The sequence below is a fragment of the Tenrec ecaudatus genome, chromosome 7, assembly GCF_050624435.1.
Source record: "Tenrec ecaudatus isolate mTenEca1 chromosome 7, mTenEca1.hap1, whole genome shotgun sequence".
Lineage (NCBI taxonomy): Eukaryota > Metazoa > Chordata > Mammalia > Afrosoricida > Tenrecidae > Tenrec > Tenrec ecaudatus.
In genome coordinates this window covers 40816536-40833250 of record NC_134536.1, presented here as the reverse complement: position 1 = coordinate 40833250, position 16715 = coordinate 40816536, and the positions used below count along the sequence as shown (strand labels likewise).

Here is a 16715-nt window from a genome sequence, read left to right as displayed (position 1 = left end):
GTTCACTAGGCATCATGTATATGGTAGCCTCATGTCTGCATTCACATCGGCCATGATTGAACCATTTCAATTCATTTTGAAGCCCTGGATTTTGGAGATTCTGTTTAACAATCAAATCTAACTGGAAATTAAAAAAAAAAACTCGTCCGCTCATCCATTTTGGCACTATACTTTAAGTCAAGTGTCGTGGAAATGTTGTCTGGGGAGCATCATTTTAAATGCATAGAAGGATTGCTTCTTGGGAACTGTTTTTCTCTATCACCCACCATCAATTTAAGCCAGTTCAAGATCAGATATCAAAAAAGAAGCCTAACTTTTGAACATATTGAAGTGTCAAATGATCATATAAAAACACATTTTCTGTTATAACTTGAAGTGCACTTGGATAAGTGCCAGTGAATTAAAGGAAGTAAATTAATGTTCTTGCTTTTTATAAACCTCGTATGATACCAAACTAAAATCAAATATTCAGATACCAACTCACAGATCATTACAATTTGATATATTGTGTATCCTGTTTTATTTTTGTTTTTCTGTATGCAGACAATGCTGATGAACTGAATGGCCTATCAAACAGGATAGAAAGTGCTGATGGTAGAAATGAGGATCTACTAAAAGCTTTGAACAACACTATAGGAATGCTGGCAGCCATTCCAAGTGGTAAGTAGTGAGAACTTGGAAAACTTGGTCGGTTGACTGGAACTTCTGAAGAATCCTGTGACTTTTACTGTTTTGTTCAACACTATATTTGTACCGATGTCAGGAGAGTAGATATTGGGTTTCTTCCTGATGTGCCATGCTTATTTGCCTATGTATAATACTATACATGCATCCCATCACCACCACCCAATTCGCTAAAATTGAAATCCTAATACCCCCCACCCCCAGTATCTGTGAACCTGCCCTGGCTTAGATGTGGGTTCTTAGAAACTGTGGTCAGTTAACATGAAGTCATGCCAGAGTAGGATGGGTCTAAAGCCAGTATGAGTTGCATGGCTCTCAAAGGAGAGAGGAGATACAAACAGTAGCAGAGAGAAAGATGGTCAAGTAAGTAGTGAAACCGTTAGGTGTTGCTGCAGCTGCAAGCTGAGGACTGAGGCCACCAGAAGCAGAGACAGAGGACTCCTCCCCTACAGTCTTCAGAGATAACATAATCCTCCCACACTCAGAATTAGTCAAAGAGACACATCCATAGATTCATACATCCCAGTAACGAGTGTGCGCGGTACAGTGGTATGCCTTTGGATTGCTAACAGCAAGATCAGCCATTTGAAACCACCAGCTGCTTTATGAGAGAGAGAAAGGGCTTTCTACTCCCATACAGAGTTACAGTCTTGGAAACTCACAGGGGCAGTTCTACCCTGTCCTAAAGAGTCGCTATGACTTGATGGCTTTCAGTTTGGTATAGGCACAACCCAGAAGAATGTAAAATCGAAATCACTTTTACATTTTAAAATATTTTTAAAACCATGAGTAACAATCTCTGTTTTCATGCCCCTTGTTCAGTACTATTTCGTGAACTATATAAAAAATCACCAATGCTGAGAAAAAGCATGAAGCATAAGCACATGCTCTCTATAACAAACCCAACGGAGTCTTTTTCTAATCGAAGAACTTTATGTCCCTCTTCCTGGACATGCAAGTTAATTCTTTAACCAAGTTCAAGTGGTGATGTAATTTTATAGCTTATAATGAGCCCTGGAGACACAGTGGTAAAACTCGTGGCTTGTCACCAGAAGGTCAGTGGTTTGAGCCCACTAGCCACACCTTGGGAGAAAGATGTGGAAGGCTGCTTCCAAGATGACAACCTGGAACAGTCTCTTGGGCAGTTCGACTTTTCCCAATAGGGCTGGCATGAATCGGGATCAACTCAGTGGCAATGCATTTGGATTTTATACTTATATGGCCCATGTGGAAAGTATGTCTCTTTAATATAATCCATTGCAAATCTCAACCTATCCCTATTCAATGAATATTTTGAACATCACTTTGCTGTCTTAAGAGCTAGCCAGGTATTCATAGCAGAGCTCCTTGAGAAACATGGCGCTTACCTAAAAATCACTTCATTTGCTACAAGCCAATGAGGCGGGCTCAGCCTTTTACCTTGGTCCATGTGTCCCTGAGGTCTGCCAGCCCCAGCCTTCCTTTGACAAGCAAGGATTCTGCTACTAATCAAGAACCTTTGTATCGTTTCTCCACTGTGGTGCTGCTGACAGATACAGCCGCAAAACTGCAAGCTGTTAAGGACAAAGCAAGAGACACCAACGACATAGCAAAGGATGTGCTGGCTGAGATTAAGGACCTCCACCAGAACCTGGATGGCCTGAGGAAAGATTACAATGAGCTGGCAGACAGTGTAGCCAAAACAAATGCTGTGGTGCAGGAGCCTGCCAAGAACAGTAAGATCTCCTTTTCCACTTTGTCTATGTCATTTATTTCTTCACATCACTAATAGTACTCTCAGAGCCATAAATGGTAGTGCCGGAGCTTGCCCAGGTGCCGGGGTCATCTGCCTTCCTTGCTTTATGGACTCAACTCGGGAATTGAGTGTCCTACAGAGTTGACACCAAGGCCCAGGTCACCCAGATCCCACCAGGGCATCTTGCACTTAAATATTGTTTCATAAGGACAATTGGGAATCCAGAAAGCCTGCATCGTATTTGGTGTGATGATGCTGCCAACGAGTTTTCAATTCTTGAATACCCTCAGATAGGTGGACTTTGGGAAATTGCGGCCTCAGATTTTGTGAAGTTTCAAGATAAAAAGAGGTCCCATTAGCAGGTCTACTGGAACAAGCCAGTAAAGGGTGTTTGCTGCGTGCTGCTGAGTTCTTTCTGATCGGCACTGACCCTATAAAGCTGTGTAGAATTGCCCTTCTAGGTTTTCCAGCCTGTGATGTTGACAGGGACAGTCATGACAGCTTCTCTACTAGAGAGGGCTGGTAGATTCAAGCTTTGGACCTGTGAGTTAGCAGCCTACACCTTAACCATTGTATCACTAGGGCTCCTCTTTCAGGAGAAAGGGTAACAACATGAAATGCATTCAATTATCTTAAATCATGATATGCTATTATATAGGTTTCTATTATTTAATATTTCCAGGAAATTAAAAATGAGGCATTCATCTAGTTTACAAATACAACTTTTATCCTATTGCATAAATTCTTGTGACTTAATGGGGATTGTTGAAAATAAATTCTCAGAAAATATGGATAAACTTAATGTAATCCCAACTATTGGTGAACTATAGGAGAAAAACATGGGGGAGTCATAAATGCACGTTTTCTATCCTAACAAATGAGAAATCATTCTCCTGATACATTGCTTCCCCAAAGGAAGCACTTGGGTAGCTGGACTCTGTCACTTTCAAGAGGATGCCAACATTGTAATTGAGTATCAGTATTGCAGGGTGCAATAACAAAATATGTCATTACTATTGACATTACCTGTTGAGAATCGAGAATCTGTCAGACAGGGAAGCACACACTGGTTCCAGCACCCTAGACTCAGATCAAACGCTCAGAATGCTGTGCCATGATAAATACAATTGATGGCCCCTTCAAGACAATCTGGACTTCAGAGCCGTGGATAGGAAGGTTTCATTTCTTAACATATCTTTAAGGAAGAAGGCAAGATAGAAATGCTTGAGGTTTATTTTTCTGTATGTAATCTCTGAGCCTTTCCCATCAGTCAAAAATTCCATTAGATTAATTGGCTCTGATACATGCCAAGTCACCATATTTTCTTCAAAAATTAATGAAAATAAGTTTTTAATGTAAATCTCACTATCGTTTACATATTTTAATATATCATTTCAATCAACTGCAGATTGATTATTAAGAGATAGTAACCTTTTATAGCACTCACCTCCAACTTGTTTGATCCCAAATCAAGTCAAGAGGAATCAATTAAACGGGGTCTGCTGTTTATCTTATTAATGGGTTTTATAGTTTGAGCATTGCATTGCTAGGTGATACATGTTTGTACATCTTTATCTGATGGCATTTGTCTTAAAATAAGTACCATTTTGGGTCATCACTAGTTTATAGTATCTATGAGAAAAGTACTTTGTCATTGATATTCTAATTGTTTTTGTTTTACTTCCCATGTGAAATTACCTGCAGAAATCAGTATGTATATGTTTATTTGCATATTTTAATTAACTTTTATCCTGGATGGCCTATGCAAAAATCTTTAGCTGTGCATGTTATGGTGTTTTGATGTTGCTTTAAACATTAAATAGCTATTCTTCCCAGTGTCACACTATTAATGTTTAAATATAAAAAAATGGATTTTCCTGTATAGAGTAGGTAGTTTTAAAATAAATTTGGTATAAAATGTTTTCAATTGTATTGTGAAAATTAGTGAGGTATCTATATGAAATCCATATAAGAGTTGGTAACTAAATTCTTCCACAGGTTGAACTAAATGAATGTATTTGTGATGGTAGATGTAGCCACTGAAGTTCATCTGGCTACTTTGCTGTCAGATTAAAATTGATGTGGTTAACGTTGTTGCCATAAACATCAATGGGGTTTCTCTTTCTTACTAGTCCTTTGGGCATGTTAGCAAGAGAGAAGAGTCCCTAGAACAGGACTTGATGGCTAATAAAGTAGAGGGACAGCAAAAAGAGAAAGGCCCTGAGCCAGAGAAGGATTAACCCAGTGGCTGCAACAATGTGCATGAACATAACAATTGGGAGGAGGGAGGGCAGCCCAGTCAGGGTTCTGCCCTGTTGTAGAGAGGGCTGCAGGGAGTGGGAATTGACCCAGCAGTACCTGACAACAACCTGGTCATTCTGCCTCCTGGAGAGTAAAATTAGGTCAACACATTTGCAACTACTAGAATGTAAAAATATTAAACATGACATATTTTCAATGGAGTGTGAAAACTAAATATCCCAAATACTAGAAATTAATAATCAAATAAAGCATATCAAAACTTAAAAAATATAAATGGAAAACAAAAGAAATTGTATTACTTGACAAGCATCGGAAGGAACATGTTGGGCAATCAATTCCTTAAGTTAGAAATAGCTATAGTTACTTCAAGAAAGCCTAAGTCAAAGAAACCGTTACAGAATTAAAAGACACAAAAACAATAAACTTGATTTAAAAATCCATATTTTCTTGAAAAGCATTTTATCTAAATTGATCTACAGAAGGAATTAAAAAGTCTATATTGCCAAGTAATTGGAGTGGGGAGGGTGGCACCAATTGAGCAGGTTAAATAAAAACAAACTACCCAATTGGAAAGCATAAGACTCAAAATCGCAGATTATATATTAAGCAACCTTCAGGAAAATAATTTCTATATGACTTAAACTGCTTCAGAAGATATATTTTAAAAACACTGCTATTGAGTCGATTGCTGAGACTGCAAATCTTAAGTGACCACACAGCCACCTTTTTCTCTCAAGGAGTGGCTGGAGGGTTGGAACTGCCAACAGTGTGGTTAGCCTTGCCGACAGCCTCACCCACAGCTCCACCAGCATTCCTTTCCAGAAGATAGAGAGCATCAAAAAAAAAAAAGAAAGAAAGAGCCGAATCCAAAGTCCATTCTGTAGCTTTTGAACACACTTCTGGGAGCTTTAGAAAAAAAGATAATTTGGTTTTATCTAATCCTAAATTGACTTTGCTTAATCTTTTTTTAACTTTATCGCAAATGTAAATTGAAACAAGCTTCCCCCAATTCTATAATGGCTTGTAGAATATTATGGTAATACTAGAAAATTCAAAAGTGGAAGAAAATGGACCAATTATTTACTAGAAGTATAAAAATGGCAGACAGTGTTTATGTTGAATATTCAAATAATAATACAGATATTGATAAGACTTTTTAGGAAGGTGACTTATATTTCAAGAAAATACTCAGTTCTTGGTCAATCTACTCTGTTAATTAAGGCTAATCACAGACCTATGTCCCTTTAAAGAACATTTTTTATCAAAATGACTTCAAAAATGTATTCAAAACCTAGTTTTAAAATAATAATGCCTTTCCTTTCAGTGCATTTGATTCATTCTCGACGAGCGTTCTCCATGGTTCAAGTCAGTCAAGGAACGGATCAGTCATCGTCTAGCAGGGCAGGTAGCCCTGGGCTACAGGCAGTTTCATTTTTCACTGGGGTCACAGTGACAGAAGGCAGAATGCTCGATCAAATCACAAATTACATAGTTTGGATAATACTGCCAGCATTCCAGAGATAGAACAATTGGTTTCCCATGTGTCATATGCCCTTCTATAAACACTACCTGCTGAAAATCTATGGATCACTTAAAGCCTTTAAGTATTTGGGGGTTGAGACTTTAGAAATTGACCATATTTGACCTTTTCTTGATCTACAAATAGAGCAGTCTCATATGATTCAATGTAATCCATAGAGAAAAATCATCAACTATTTGTTAAAGTAAAATGAGACTGCAATGTGGAGGGTTCATTAATATATGATTTGTCCACAGTCTAAGTGTGTTTCACATTGAAATGTTTTATGAAAGACATTTTGATAGTCCTTCTCATCATATGCAGAGAAAGACAGTAAAAAAAAAAAAGAAGAAGCAAATCAATTGTGTATCATCCTACGGATTTAAGTATTTCTCTGGTGTGGACAGACTCATTGATATTTTAAAAGACTCTTTCATACTTACCTGGCAAGGGAGACACCATGATCATGAAGGTGGTTTTCCCAGGGCGAGGCTCACCCATTGCACTCCGGATATACTGACCCCTGCGATTTCCCCAAATGTGGGAAAGTCGACTGAATGATTTGTGGTAGTGGGGGACTGCGTTCACACTCTCCCCTAAAAAAAACCCCTTTCATTTATTATTTTTTAATGCTCTGACTGGAGTTCTCTAAAGCGTAGCTCTTTTGTTGAAGCTAGAAAGTAAAGGTTGAATGAGATTCATCATAGTCTCTGGTTTCAGAGCTAATTTCTACCTTGATCACATTGCCGAAGTGTTGATCTTGTTCTCTAACATTTCCTCCAGTCTGCTTGAATCCCGACTACAAGAGCCCATTTGCCTTTACAAGCTTGGCTTCAGCGATGCTGGCTTTGTTTGGTTTTTTGGCTAAGAGGAACTGACTCCTCGCATGCTGGATGCAAATCCTCCTGTAAGCTTGTCTCTGGTGTGTGTGTTCCTTTTTTTTCCATCCAGTTGCAGATGCAGACGCCACTGTGAAAACTCTTGAAAGGGAGGCTGATCGGCTCATCGATAAACTCAAACCCATCAAGGAACTTGAGGATGACCTGAAGAAAAACATTTCTGAGATCAAAGAACTCATAAACCAAGCCAGGAAACAAGCCAATTCGGTAAGCTCCTTGTATTTTCAGTATCAGTTAACAATTCAGAGAATAATGGTTGTTATTCTCCCCATTGGAATGCTTTCCCCCAAAGTACCCTGTTAATTTATTTTTGGCCCTTTTCCTTGAACTTGAAGGTAATTCAGAGGGGAAACAAGTTAATTTCTTTCAGAAAGTTCAATAGATGTCCCATGGGAAAAATCATCATCATTCATTGTTTTAGATATGAAGTTCTGTTATCATGTATTACTGCATGAATAAAATGCTACAGAGATCTTTTCTAATCCTTTTATGGTAGTAGCTTAATTATCAGGCTGGGAACACTTGCACAAGCAACTACTGGGCTGTCGTGGATATGATGAACCTGATTATTGTATTAGAATAGGGTAAAGAAGGACCATTGTTCTTCAATATATGTACTAAAGTTATATATCCATTTGTCAGTGCACAATTAGCAACAAAAACATTTAGGTTCAAAATAATGTATACTTAAAAATATGAAGTAAGTGTGGGAATCTTTTCTTTCTTTTTTGTTACAGTTTTATTGATGTAGAATTATCATGCTATTTGTTTCAATGGTTTAAACATAGTTAAAAGAGTTGTGTAGTCTTCACATAATCAATTTTAGAACGTTGTCTTCATTCTTGTACTCCCATCTCCCCATTTGCCCCAACCTTCTCTGCCACAACCCTAAGAAACTATGAATCTCTTTAGGCTTATAGAGATTAATAAATCTCTATAGATTTACCTATCTGGGTTTCATATAAAGAACCCCACCTTACCCTGCCAAGCAACAATTACAAAATGAAACACAGCAAAACCTCAATCCAAAAGAAATTATATAATAATACATATTAGAATATGTTTTATATGAGTCCAAAGCAAGAGATTAAGATAAAGTGTTAAATTTTAACCTAACTACATCAGCCTTAATCCATGTTCCAGTGCGCTCTGTCTAAGGGCAAGCTTGTTTGTATTCCAGGTCTATGATGGAGGGCATTCTTGGGAGGCTTAATCCAGGAGATTGCTGCCAATGGACTTTGGGTTTCACATCATCCATAGAAGCTTTTGCTTTGTCACAATTTTTTCTCTTTATTGGGTTCATTAGAAGAATATTAAAATCAAAACCAAACTTTCTAGAAGGAACATCTTAAGTGAATCAAGACAGATGTTAAGTGCCAATGTATACAGTTTATATTGCCTATTAACACCATTCATATCTAAGTAACATCAGATTTTCTGTCATAAGATCAAACTTAAAACCTTTTTAGAAGCCTAAGTCTTTTATCTTAAAATTACCATTGACTTCAAAAGCCCAGAGCTAGATAAGATGGTCAGAAGTGCTTTTAAAAAAGAAAAACTCATAAATTTAGGTTTGTGGGGATTTTGGTAATAGCAACCCAGAATCTAATTCCCACGTGAGAAGGTATCCTTTTCTCCGTGTGTATATTGCTAACACCAATATCGATGGCCACGACAGTAGGTTCAAACTGAAACTTGAAATGGAACTCACGACTGGAGAAAAACCTGGGAAACAGGTGGGAAGGGGAGTGCAGGGGGAGGGAAGAAGCATCACAAAGACAATCAGAATAAAAGGATATTGGAGTAAAAGAGGCATCCATCAGGCCTGAGAAGATAAGCCTTGTTTGTTCTGGGCCGTGCAGCTTGTATGCAGGTGGTCCGTGTATGCCTCTGTGAGGCAAAATATGAAACAAAACCAAGTCTAGTCCTGGCTGTGTGGTTTAGTTAAGATTTGGCCAGTATAGAAAAACACTCCCTGAGTGGTGGAAATGGGGAAAGGACCCCGCTGCTCACAAAACACTAGAAGGACCTCAACATGGCTCAGATGAAAGGCGTGAATACCTACATTGCCCAAATCAGGCATTTAAACCCTATCGTGCATACTGCTACTCAGACACACATGGTTTCTTTTCCTGAAAATCAACTAAATGACAAGTGATGTGCATGTCCTTAAGACTACCTGTCATAAAATAAGATAGCAGAAAAATCAAACTCACAGCCGTCGAGTTCATTCTGAATCATGGGGACCCAATGGGGAGAGGTAGAATTGTCCCCAAGGGTTTCCAAGACTGCTACTCTGTGGGAGTAGAAAGCTCCATATGTTTCCGGCAAGTGACGGTGATTTAAAACTGCTGAACCTGAGGTTATCGGCCCAATGTGTAACCACTACGCAACTAGTCTCCTCAATCATGAACTAAAACATATACATAAATAAATCTTATATAATGTAAATAGTGTAGTATATTGCATGAGATATGGAAAGAGCTGCCTGCAGACCAGCAGTTCTTAACCTGTGGGTCACGACTCCTTTGGGCGTTGAGCAACCCTTTCACAGGGGTCACCTAAGACCATCGGAAAACACATCTTTCCAATAGTCTTAGGAACCGAGACACCGCTCCTCTATCCGTCTCCAGGCTGGCCCACCCACATGCAGATAGGCCCATCTACAGGACCAGTGTGAAGACTGTTACCCATGCTACACCATGCTTCAAGACAAAATATCATTTATTTGTAATTAGAAATAAATATTTCATGATATATAATTACATTTTTTATTAATCACTATGCTTTAATTACGTTCAATTGGTAACAATGAAAATGCATCCTGCATATCAGATATTGACATTATGATTCATAACAGTAGCAAAATTACAGTGGTGGAGTAGCAACAAAAATAATTTTATGGTTGGGAATCTCCACAACATGAGCAACTATATTAAATGGTCGCGGCATTAGGAAGGTTGCGAACCACTGCTACAGACATCTGGGGGCGAGGGTGGGAGGGACTCCTCCAGGGGCTATGAAAAGATATCTTAAAAGGAAAAAATTGAGCCAGGCTTTAAAGTATGCATTGTGACAGCAGAGCGATGATGGACAGGACTTGCAGAAGGGAGAATGGCTTGAGCAAAATGAGTTTTGCGCTCAGTTCACGAAAGAGCAGCCTCGTTGGCCAAGAGCCGCCAGACACTGACTGGCATGGTAAGCAGTTCCATTTAGCAACAATTGTATCTGCGATAAGCCTCATTGGCAATGATAAGATGAGAGTAATTGACCGTGAAATGTGGATAATCAGAGCTGTGCTTTTTGAACACGAATCTGCAGGTAGTCTATGCGTTAGATGGAAGAGACTAGAGAGGAGCGAATGAAACTGAGCAAGAGACCCAACGGTGGTTATGGCAGGGGCAAGAATAAGGAAGAACAGGATGTGCTGCGCCTATATTTTGCAATGTTGACTTTGAAGAAGCAGTAGTAGTATATCAGTATATTCTTTGTGGATCCCATTTTTAGCCACGTTTTCTTATTTAATCATCAAATCAGTATATCTGGATGTTTTATTATTTTTTCCTTATAATGAAATCTAGATACATTCCAAAATAATTATGTTGTAAATAACCCCTCCAACTCATAAAATTCAGACATGTAAATATATAAATGGGGAATACAAAATTAATGAAAGATATAAATAGCTATAGAGAAACTATGGTCCATGCATTTGTAGATTATTTCCAAACATTTACAGAATTTGAAGCTACAACACTGCCTTACACAGTGTAACAAATTACAAATATGCAGACAGCCATTTTTGGGTTTTTTCCAAATGAGCTTTGTGCTAACTGAAGGCTACATTTGTCTGTTTTGCAAATATATTTTGGAACTGCACTTGAGAATTTGCATACGACCCTAATGTATACAGATGGATATGACCAAGAAAAAGAAGACATTGATTTTGATGTGGCTTTCTTTTGGTTAGTTGGCTCTGCTATTGAGCGGCTGGTAGTTTTAAGTGAATGAGTGAATAGAAAATGCAGGGGAAATCCAACAAATACAATAATGGAGTACTCAATAATGGTTAATTTGTTCATGGTGATTAACTGATAAGCAATGGAGTGTGAAAAATGCCTTCGAGATACCTACTACTTCATGATTCTTAGGTTTGCTAAGGTTCACATTAGAAATAACAGTGATTGATAGAACCCAACTTCCTGAGAAGATATGTTTTCCATAAACATGCACCTTCTTATGAGAGTGGCATATGCATGCAGATTTCTTCCAGAGGAGTGTATAAATACTGTATGTGGCTAAAGAGTTTTGTGTGGCTGAAAGGAGTACCTGTGATTGGGAATCCAAACACAAAGAGGGCAGGAACAAAATAGGAAATCCATGTTTCATACACGAATGGGTATGAGTGATGGAGCAAGTTATTTCACAAAACTGATTGCTGATACTTGGAGCATTCCATCATTGTGGTAGTTACATAATCTGTTGTAAATTTGAGAGGATTAAGAGTGAAGGGGTGATGTTCAGCCTGTCAATCAGATCATAGCTTGATGACCTCATTTGGAGACACTAAGAAGATAACTATCTCAATGGAAGCAGGGCACAGTATCACTCCCTTAAAGACTCTCAAATGACAAAGCTGAGTCCCTGAAAGACATTGTTGTTAACAAGCCACATGGAGACAGGCTGATGGCAGCCAGAGCCAGGGAGCTGGAGAAGCCTGCCAGTGCTAAGCTGCTTACACTGCCACTGGATCCACGGGACTTTCCACCCACCGGCCTGTGATTGTCCTGCATTCGGCATCATTGCATGTGTTTTGTGAGTCTGAAGAGGAATTTATAGATTATCAGACATCTGGGCTAATACAGATTTATGGACTTGATCGGGGCTAAGCTGGGATATTTTCTCAATATTCAATTTCGCTTGCATATAAAGTACTTGCTTATATACATAGAGTGTCTATGAATTTGTTTCTCTTGTCTTCCCGGACTAACACATTATAGTAACTTGAGAGTCCGGTACTAGAGAAACAAATCATAAAGATGGAGAGTGCATGTTTGACTTCCACCTCATGGTAGTTTTTCTTCTTTGGCTAGCAAGAGATCAGATATATCCATGTGGTTTACTGGGTTGTTTTCTGGAAAGAATATGGGAAGGTAAAGTTTTGATTATCTTGTTTGGTTGTTGTTTTTGGCTGTTCCTGTTTTACATGAGGAAAATGAATTTTGTTAATGTATATTTTGAGCACAGGGGTAGAAATTGCCCCTCAAATTTCTCAGAAACCATGTTGTTTAGGGAAAATGACTGACAGAGGTCAAAATGGCTGATAGAAAGCCTGTCTCTGGCTTGATGGTTTCAGAGGCCTAATCTGATATTTTGTATCAAAAGAATAGATAAGGAATAAGAAAAGCTAAATAAGGACTGAACTTGAGTGTTTTCAGAATTGAGATTAGTATCTGATTCTACTTTGTTTAAAATGATTTCTTCTGTTTATTATTGTTGATACAATGATTGATAGAAATGATTATTGAAAGTATGAAAACAGAGTGCTTCTATGTCCACTTGCCTTAAACATTTAAAATTTGATGTTTAAGTGGGGTTAGAACATGCCTACAAAGAAGGCTCTGGAAAGATAAGCCCCACTCAGTGCTCTGGAGTACTCAGGATATTTGCATTCCAAGGGACCTGCCTAGGGGATCGTTGACAGATTGAAGAAAAATGGAACTCTTTGGATTTTTGAATTTGAACTAGTAGTTTTTGTCAGAAGCTGGAAAAAAAATCAGGAACCATGATGAAAACTCCTCTCTAGGATTGAACATTAAAGGGACCCCGTGGGCAAGCTGAAATGCTTGCTAGGTGACCACCGGGATCCACTTGCTGAGTGGACTAAAGAGAAATGCAGAAATGAAGAGATGGATTGAATCTGACCACTGACATCTGTGGACCTGCTTTATAGCAACTCGAGGAGAAGATGAGAGCAGGTTGACTGGTTTGAACTTCATGACCTTGCACAAGGGGGTTAGGGTTGCTGAGAATTGATGACAAACCCAATTGAGCAGCACATGGATTTGACCAGATAAAGAGAAGATTTTTGAGCCTGTGAACGGATACATATTGCTGCAGACTTTATGAATGGCCTGATTTGACTTTGCTTATGGATGCAGATTTCACAAGGTTCCAAATGGAATGAAGATTCTTCACATCAAAAATTATGATTGTCTCCTCAGAGCCCTGAGTTGTTGTAAGTGGGCAGTATAGAAACCGGATACCCAAAATGGGGCGGACAAAGGCATGAAGTGGTTGGCTTACAAACTTTCATAGGCGGGGGAATATAGTCATCGGATTATAGGTCTAAGATGTAGGTGTTACTTAACTGCAATTGTTTGGCATAATATATTTTTGTTTTGCTCACTTATAAAATATTCCGTTTAAATGAGAGTGGCACATATTCAATTGTATACGTTTTAGTTTCATCCTGTTAAGTACAGATAAGATTTTATTATTGTTTGTTTGAAAATTGTATATGACTAAAGAGTTGTGTGAAAGTGTCAAATTGACAAGGGGTGGTCTGTGGTAGCTAGATACTCTGTTGTCAGTTTGAGAGGATTAAGAGTGAAAGGGTGACGTTTAGCCTGTCAATCAGATCGTAGCTTGATTTCCTCATTCAGGGGTGCTAAAGAGATAAATATTTCAATGGAGGCAGCACACAGGCTCACTCCCTTGGAAACTCTCAAATGACAAGGCTGAGTCCTTGCAAGACATTCATGTTGAAAAACCCCATATGAGTGTCTATGAATTTGTTTCTCTTGTCTACCCAGACTAACACAATCATTTTGTTCAGAGATGCTTTTTTTTTTTAAATTTCCAAACTTTGCTAATAGTGTACTTTTTCTCTTCTGAGAACGCTGTGTAGAAGCATTCAAAATGGTTCAGTGTCTGACCTACTGGTGTAGGCTGTCATACAATACAGCCTCTAATGAAACTAGGCTGTCCCAACCCCCTAAAAATAGAATAGATGGTTGGTAATGCACGAAATCTGCATGTGGTGTTTATCCAGGCCGACTTCAAGGAGGATTGTGCTGTGAGAGCTAAAGATCTCGTGAGGTTGTCCAAAGCAATAACCATGTCAGCAGGCCTTGTGGTGGTTCCATGTGTGCTAAATGTGTCCAGGACAGGGTCAAGCGTGCTTTCCTTATTGAGGAGCAGAAAATCATTGTGAAAGTATGGAAGGCACAAGCACCAAGTCAGAAAGCTAAATAAATACAAATGAAGCTCTTTTGAATAACAAACAAATCAAATGAATTGTAAAAAAAATAATAACAAAAAATGTACTTGTGACTCCTCGTTATATGAGACATCCTAATAATAAATTCACTGTCCTTTCAGACTTTCAATATTCAGTTGAAGTTTCGTCAATTTAGTTAGATTTCAGTACTAATGCTCTGCTTCTTCCATTTGGAAATTCCCCCTTTCCAATTTGTAATCCATCAAGCTTGCTGAACAGGGCTTGAAACTCTTCCTTAGGCCAGTCATGCCTTCCACCCATATTCAGTTATTACTATTTTTTTTTCCAGTTATTTCTTCACTGAACAGTAACTGAGAATGGTCATTTAATTCTGCTCTCACAGGGAAGGGTAGAGGTGGCTGGTTTATGATTAAACTACAATATGCCACACTTTATAAAGCATGTACAAAATCAAGAACAGACAAGCTACATACATGATCCCATTGTGACTATTTGTCCAGACCCACTACCATTTAGATATGATTCCCGCCCCAATATTGCCAAGCCTGTTACATATGTCCATTCATAAGTTTGAGTGAGCTCTTGATGTTTTGTCTTCCTTGATCATCTTTTGATATTAATGTCATATAGAACATGCTTCAGATATCACACGTGACCAATGTCAAGGTCTTACAACAGTTTGGATTCACAGGATACATATGTCTTATACCCTTTCCTGAACTTTAAAAGCATTAGAATGCTGTGTTCCTCCTTCCTACCCTTTTACTAGATTGTCTTTCTCTTATTTTGCTTTATCGTTTTTAGAATCTCTAAGCCCTCAGATAACTTTGTGTAATGCCTACTCTGCCACATAACACTCTGTGCACACATAGCTGCATATGTGCAGTTCATTACGATTTAATTATTCACCGCACAGTAAAAACAAGAGAAACCCCTTTATCTGCAGCGCAAAGTCCTAACTACCTACCTGAAACCTCCCACACCCAGAAGATCATCCCTCAGGACACAGGGAAAACCCTCTAGGGACAATAACTAGGTCCGTGGGGTCCTCAGTTTGTAGGCTGGGCTGAAACCTTCAGGGAAAGACAAGGTCAGAGGAAGCCATCTGGGCAGCAGGCTTCCTACATGATTTCCAAGTCACCACACACAGGTCTGTGGAGCACAGTTCTACTCTAACACTCATGGAAACAGCCTGAGTCAGGATCAGCTTGACTCTGACATTGTGAGGTCTGCAGGCCATGCCACAGGTCTGCTGTGTCTGCAGACACCTTAAACATCTATACCTGAATGGACATACTTGTCCAAAGCAAAGTTGGTACCCAGCATTCCCTCAGTGTTGTCTGCACCACCCTTGGAGAGCAGTCACGGTTCTGCCTACACTCTCATCTCCTGGCATCCCCATAACATGCAGCCTGGTTAAATGACCTGGGCTCTCTTATTTGGTATTAAACAATTTCTTTCCTGGAGGATAACAGTAATGCCAGTGGGCTTTCCTCCAAGCTGCGTGGACTGTACATACCTTATTTGCAACCTACACAAGAAGCATAAAATGCTAGAGGAAATGAAAATGATGATGCGTTGCTAGTAAAGTGCCATCAAAAAAGACCGGGTGGCACAGTCACTAAGTCCTCAGCTGCCAAACCAATGGTTGGTAGTTTGAACCCATCAGCTACCCTGTGTGAGGAAGTTGCTGGAGCCCTGTCTGTAGCTGTTTGTGGCTTTGGAAATGCTCTGGGTCAGGTCTACTCTGTGTTCTAAGGCCACTGTGAGTCAGCATTGACTAGAAGGCAGGGGTTAGGGGGTTGGTTTGTTTTGTCAAGGTGGCCATCAAGCACTTAATGGCTAGCCTAAATGTCAGAAGCGGGTTGGAAGACAGGACTGGCGATCTGCTTCCAAAGGTCGCAACCCTGAAAGCCCTGTGGGGTCACTGTGAATGGGAGATGGGTCAACTCGATAGTAATTAACAGCAAAGGGCAAGAAATGTCTTGAGGGTGGGCCTTTGAGTCAGTGGCAAAGAGAGACTTCACATCCTCTGTCTCTCCCTCCATCCTTGAACACTACCATTGAGGAAAGTCGTAGCTGATCTCTGAGTCCAAGGGACAGCAATGCTGTCCCGAAATTGCCCTAGGAGTTGATGATGCTGTTGTACATCACCTAAGAAAATTAGCTCAAAGAATGAACCAGTGTTTTTTTTAGGACTCCCTTAACTAGTTTTAAAGGCAGACTCCCTAAATGGAAGTAGAAATTGGACTGAGCAGTGTCAGTTATAGTCACAAAGCGATTCCTCATTTAGTAATTTATAGTAATTTTGAAAGTGCTAGTAAAAGAAAAAAAAGACCTATTCAGTACATTAGTAGGGAGAGCCACTAGAAA

General features: G+C 39.2%; 1 protein-coding gene and 1 non-coding gene across 2 annotated transcripts in view; both read left to right on the top strand.

Annotated features, from left to right (window-relative positions):
- The window catches only part of LAMA2 (laminin subunit alpha 2), a 636281-nt gene that overhangs the window by 559153 nt on the left and 60413 nt on the right, over positions 1-16715 (top strand). The window contains exons 42-44 of the mRNA XM_075554570.1: positions 544-660; positions 2217-2399; positions 7152-7306. Coding sequence (XP_075410685.1) covers positions 544-660; positions 2217-2399; positions 7152-7306 — 455 coding nt within the window. The remainder of the gene's footprint in view (positions 1-543; positions 661-2216; positions 2400-7151; positions 7307-16715) is intronic.
- LOC142453839 (U1 spliceosomal RNA) lies at positions 6636-6799 on the top strand. The gene has a single exon (XR_012785423.1). It is a non-coding gene; the product is annotated as a U1 spliceosomal RNA (small nuclear RNA).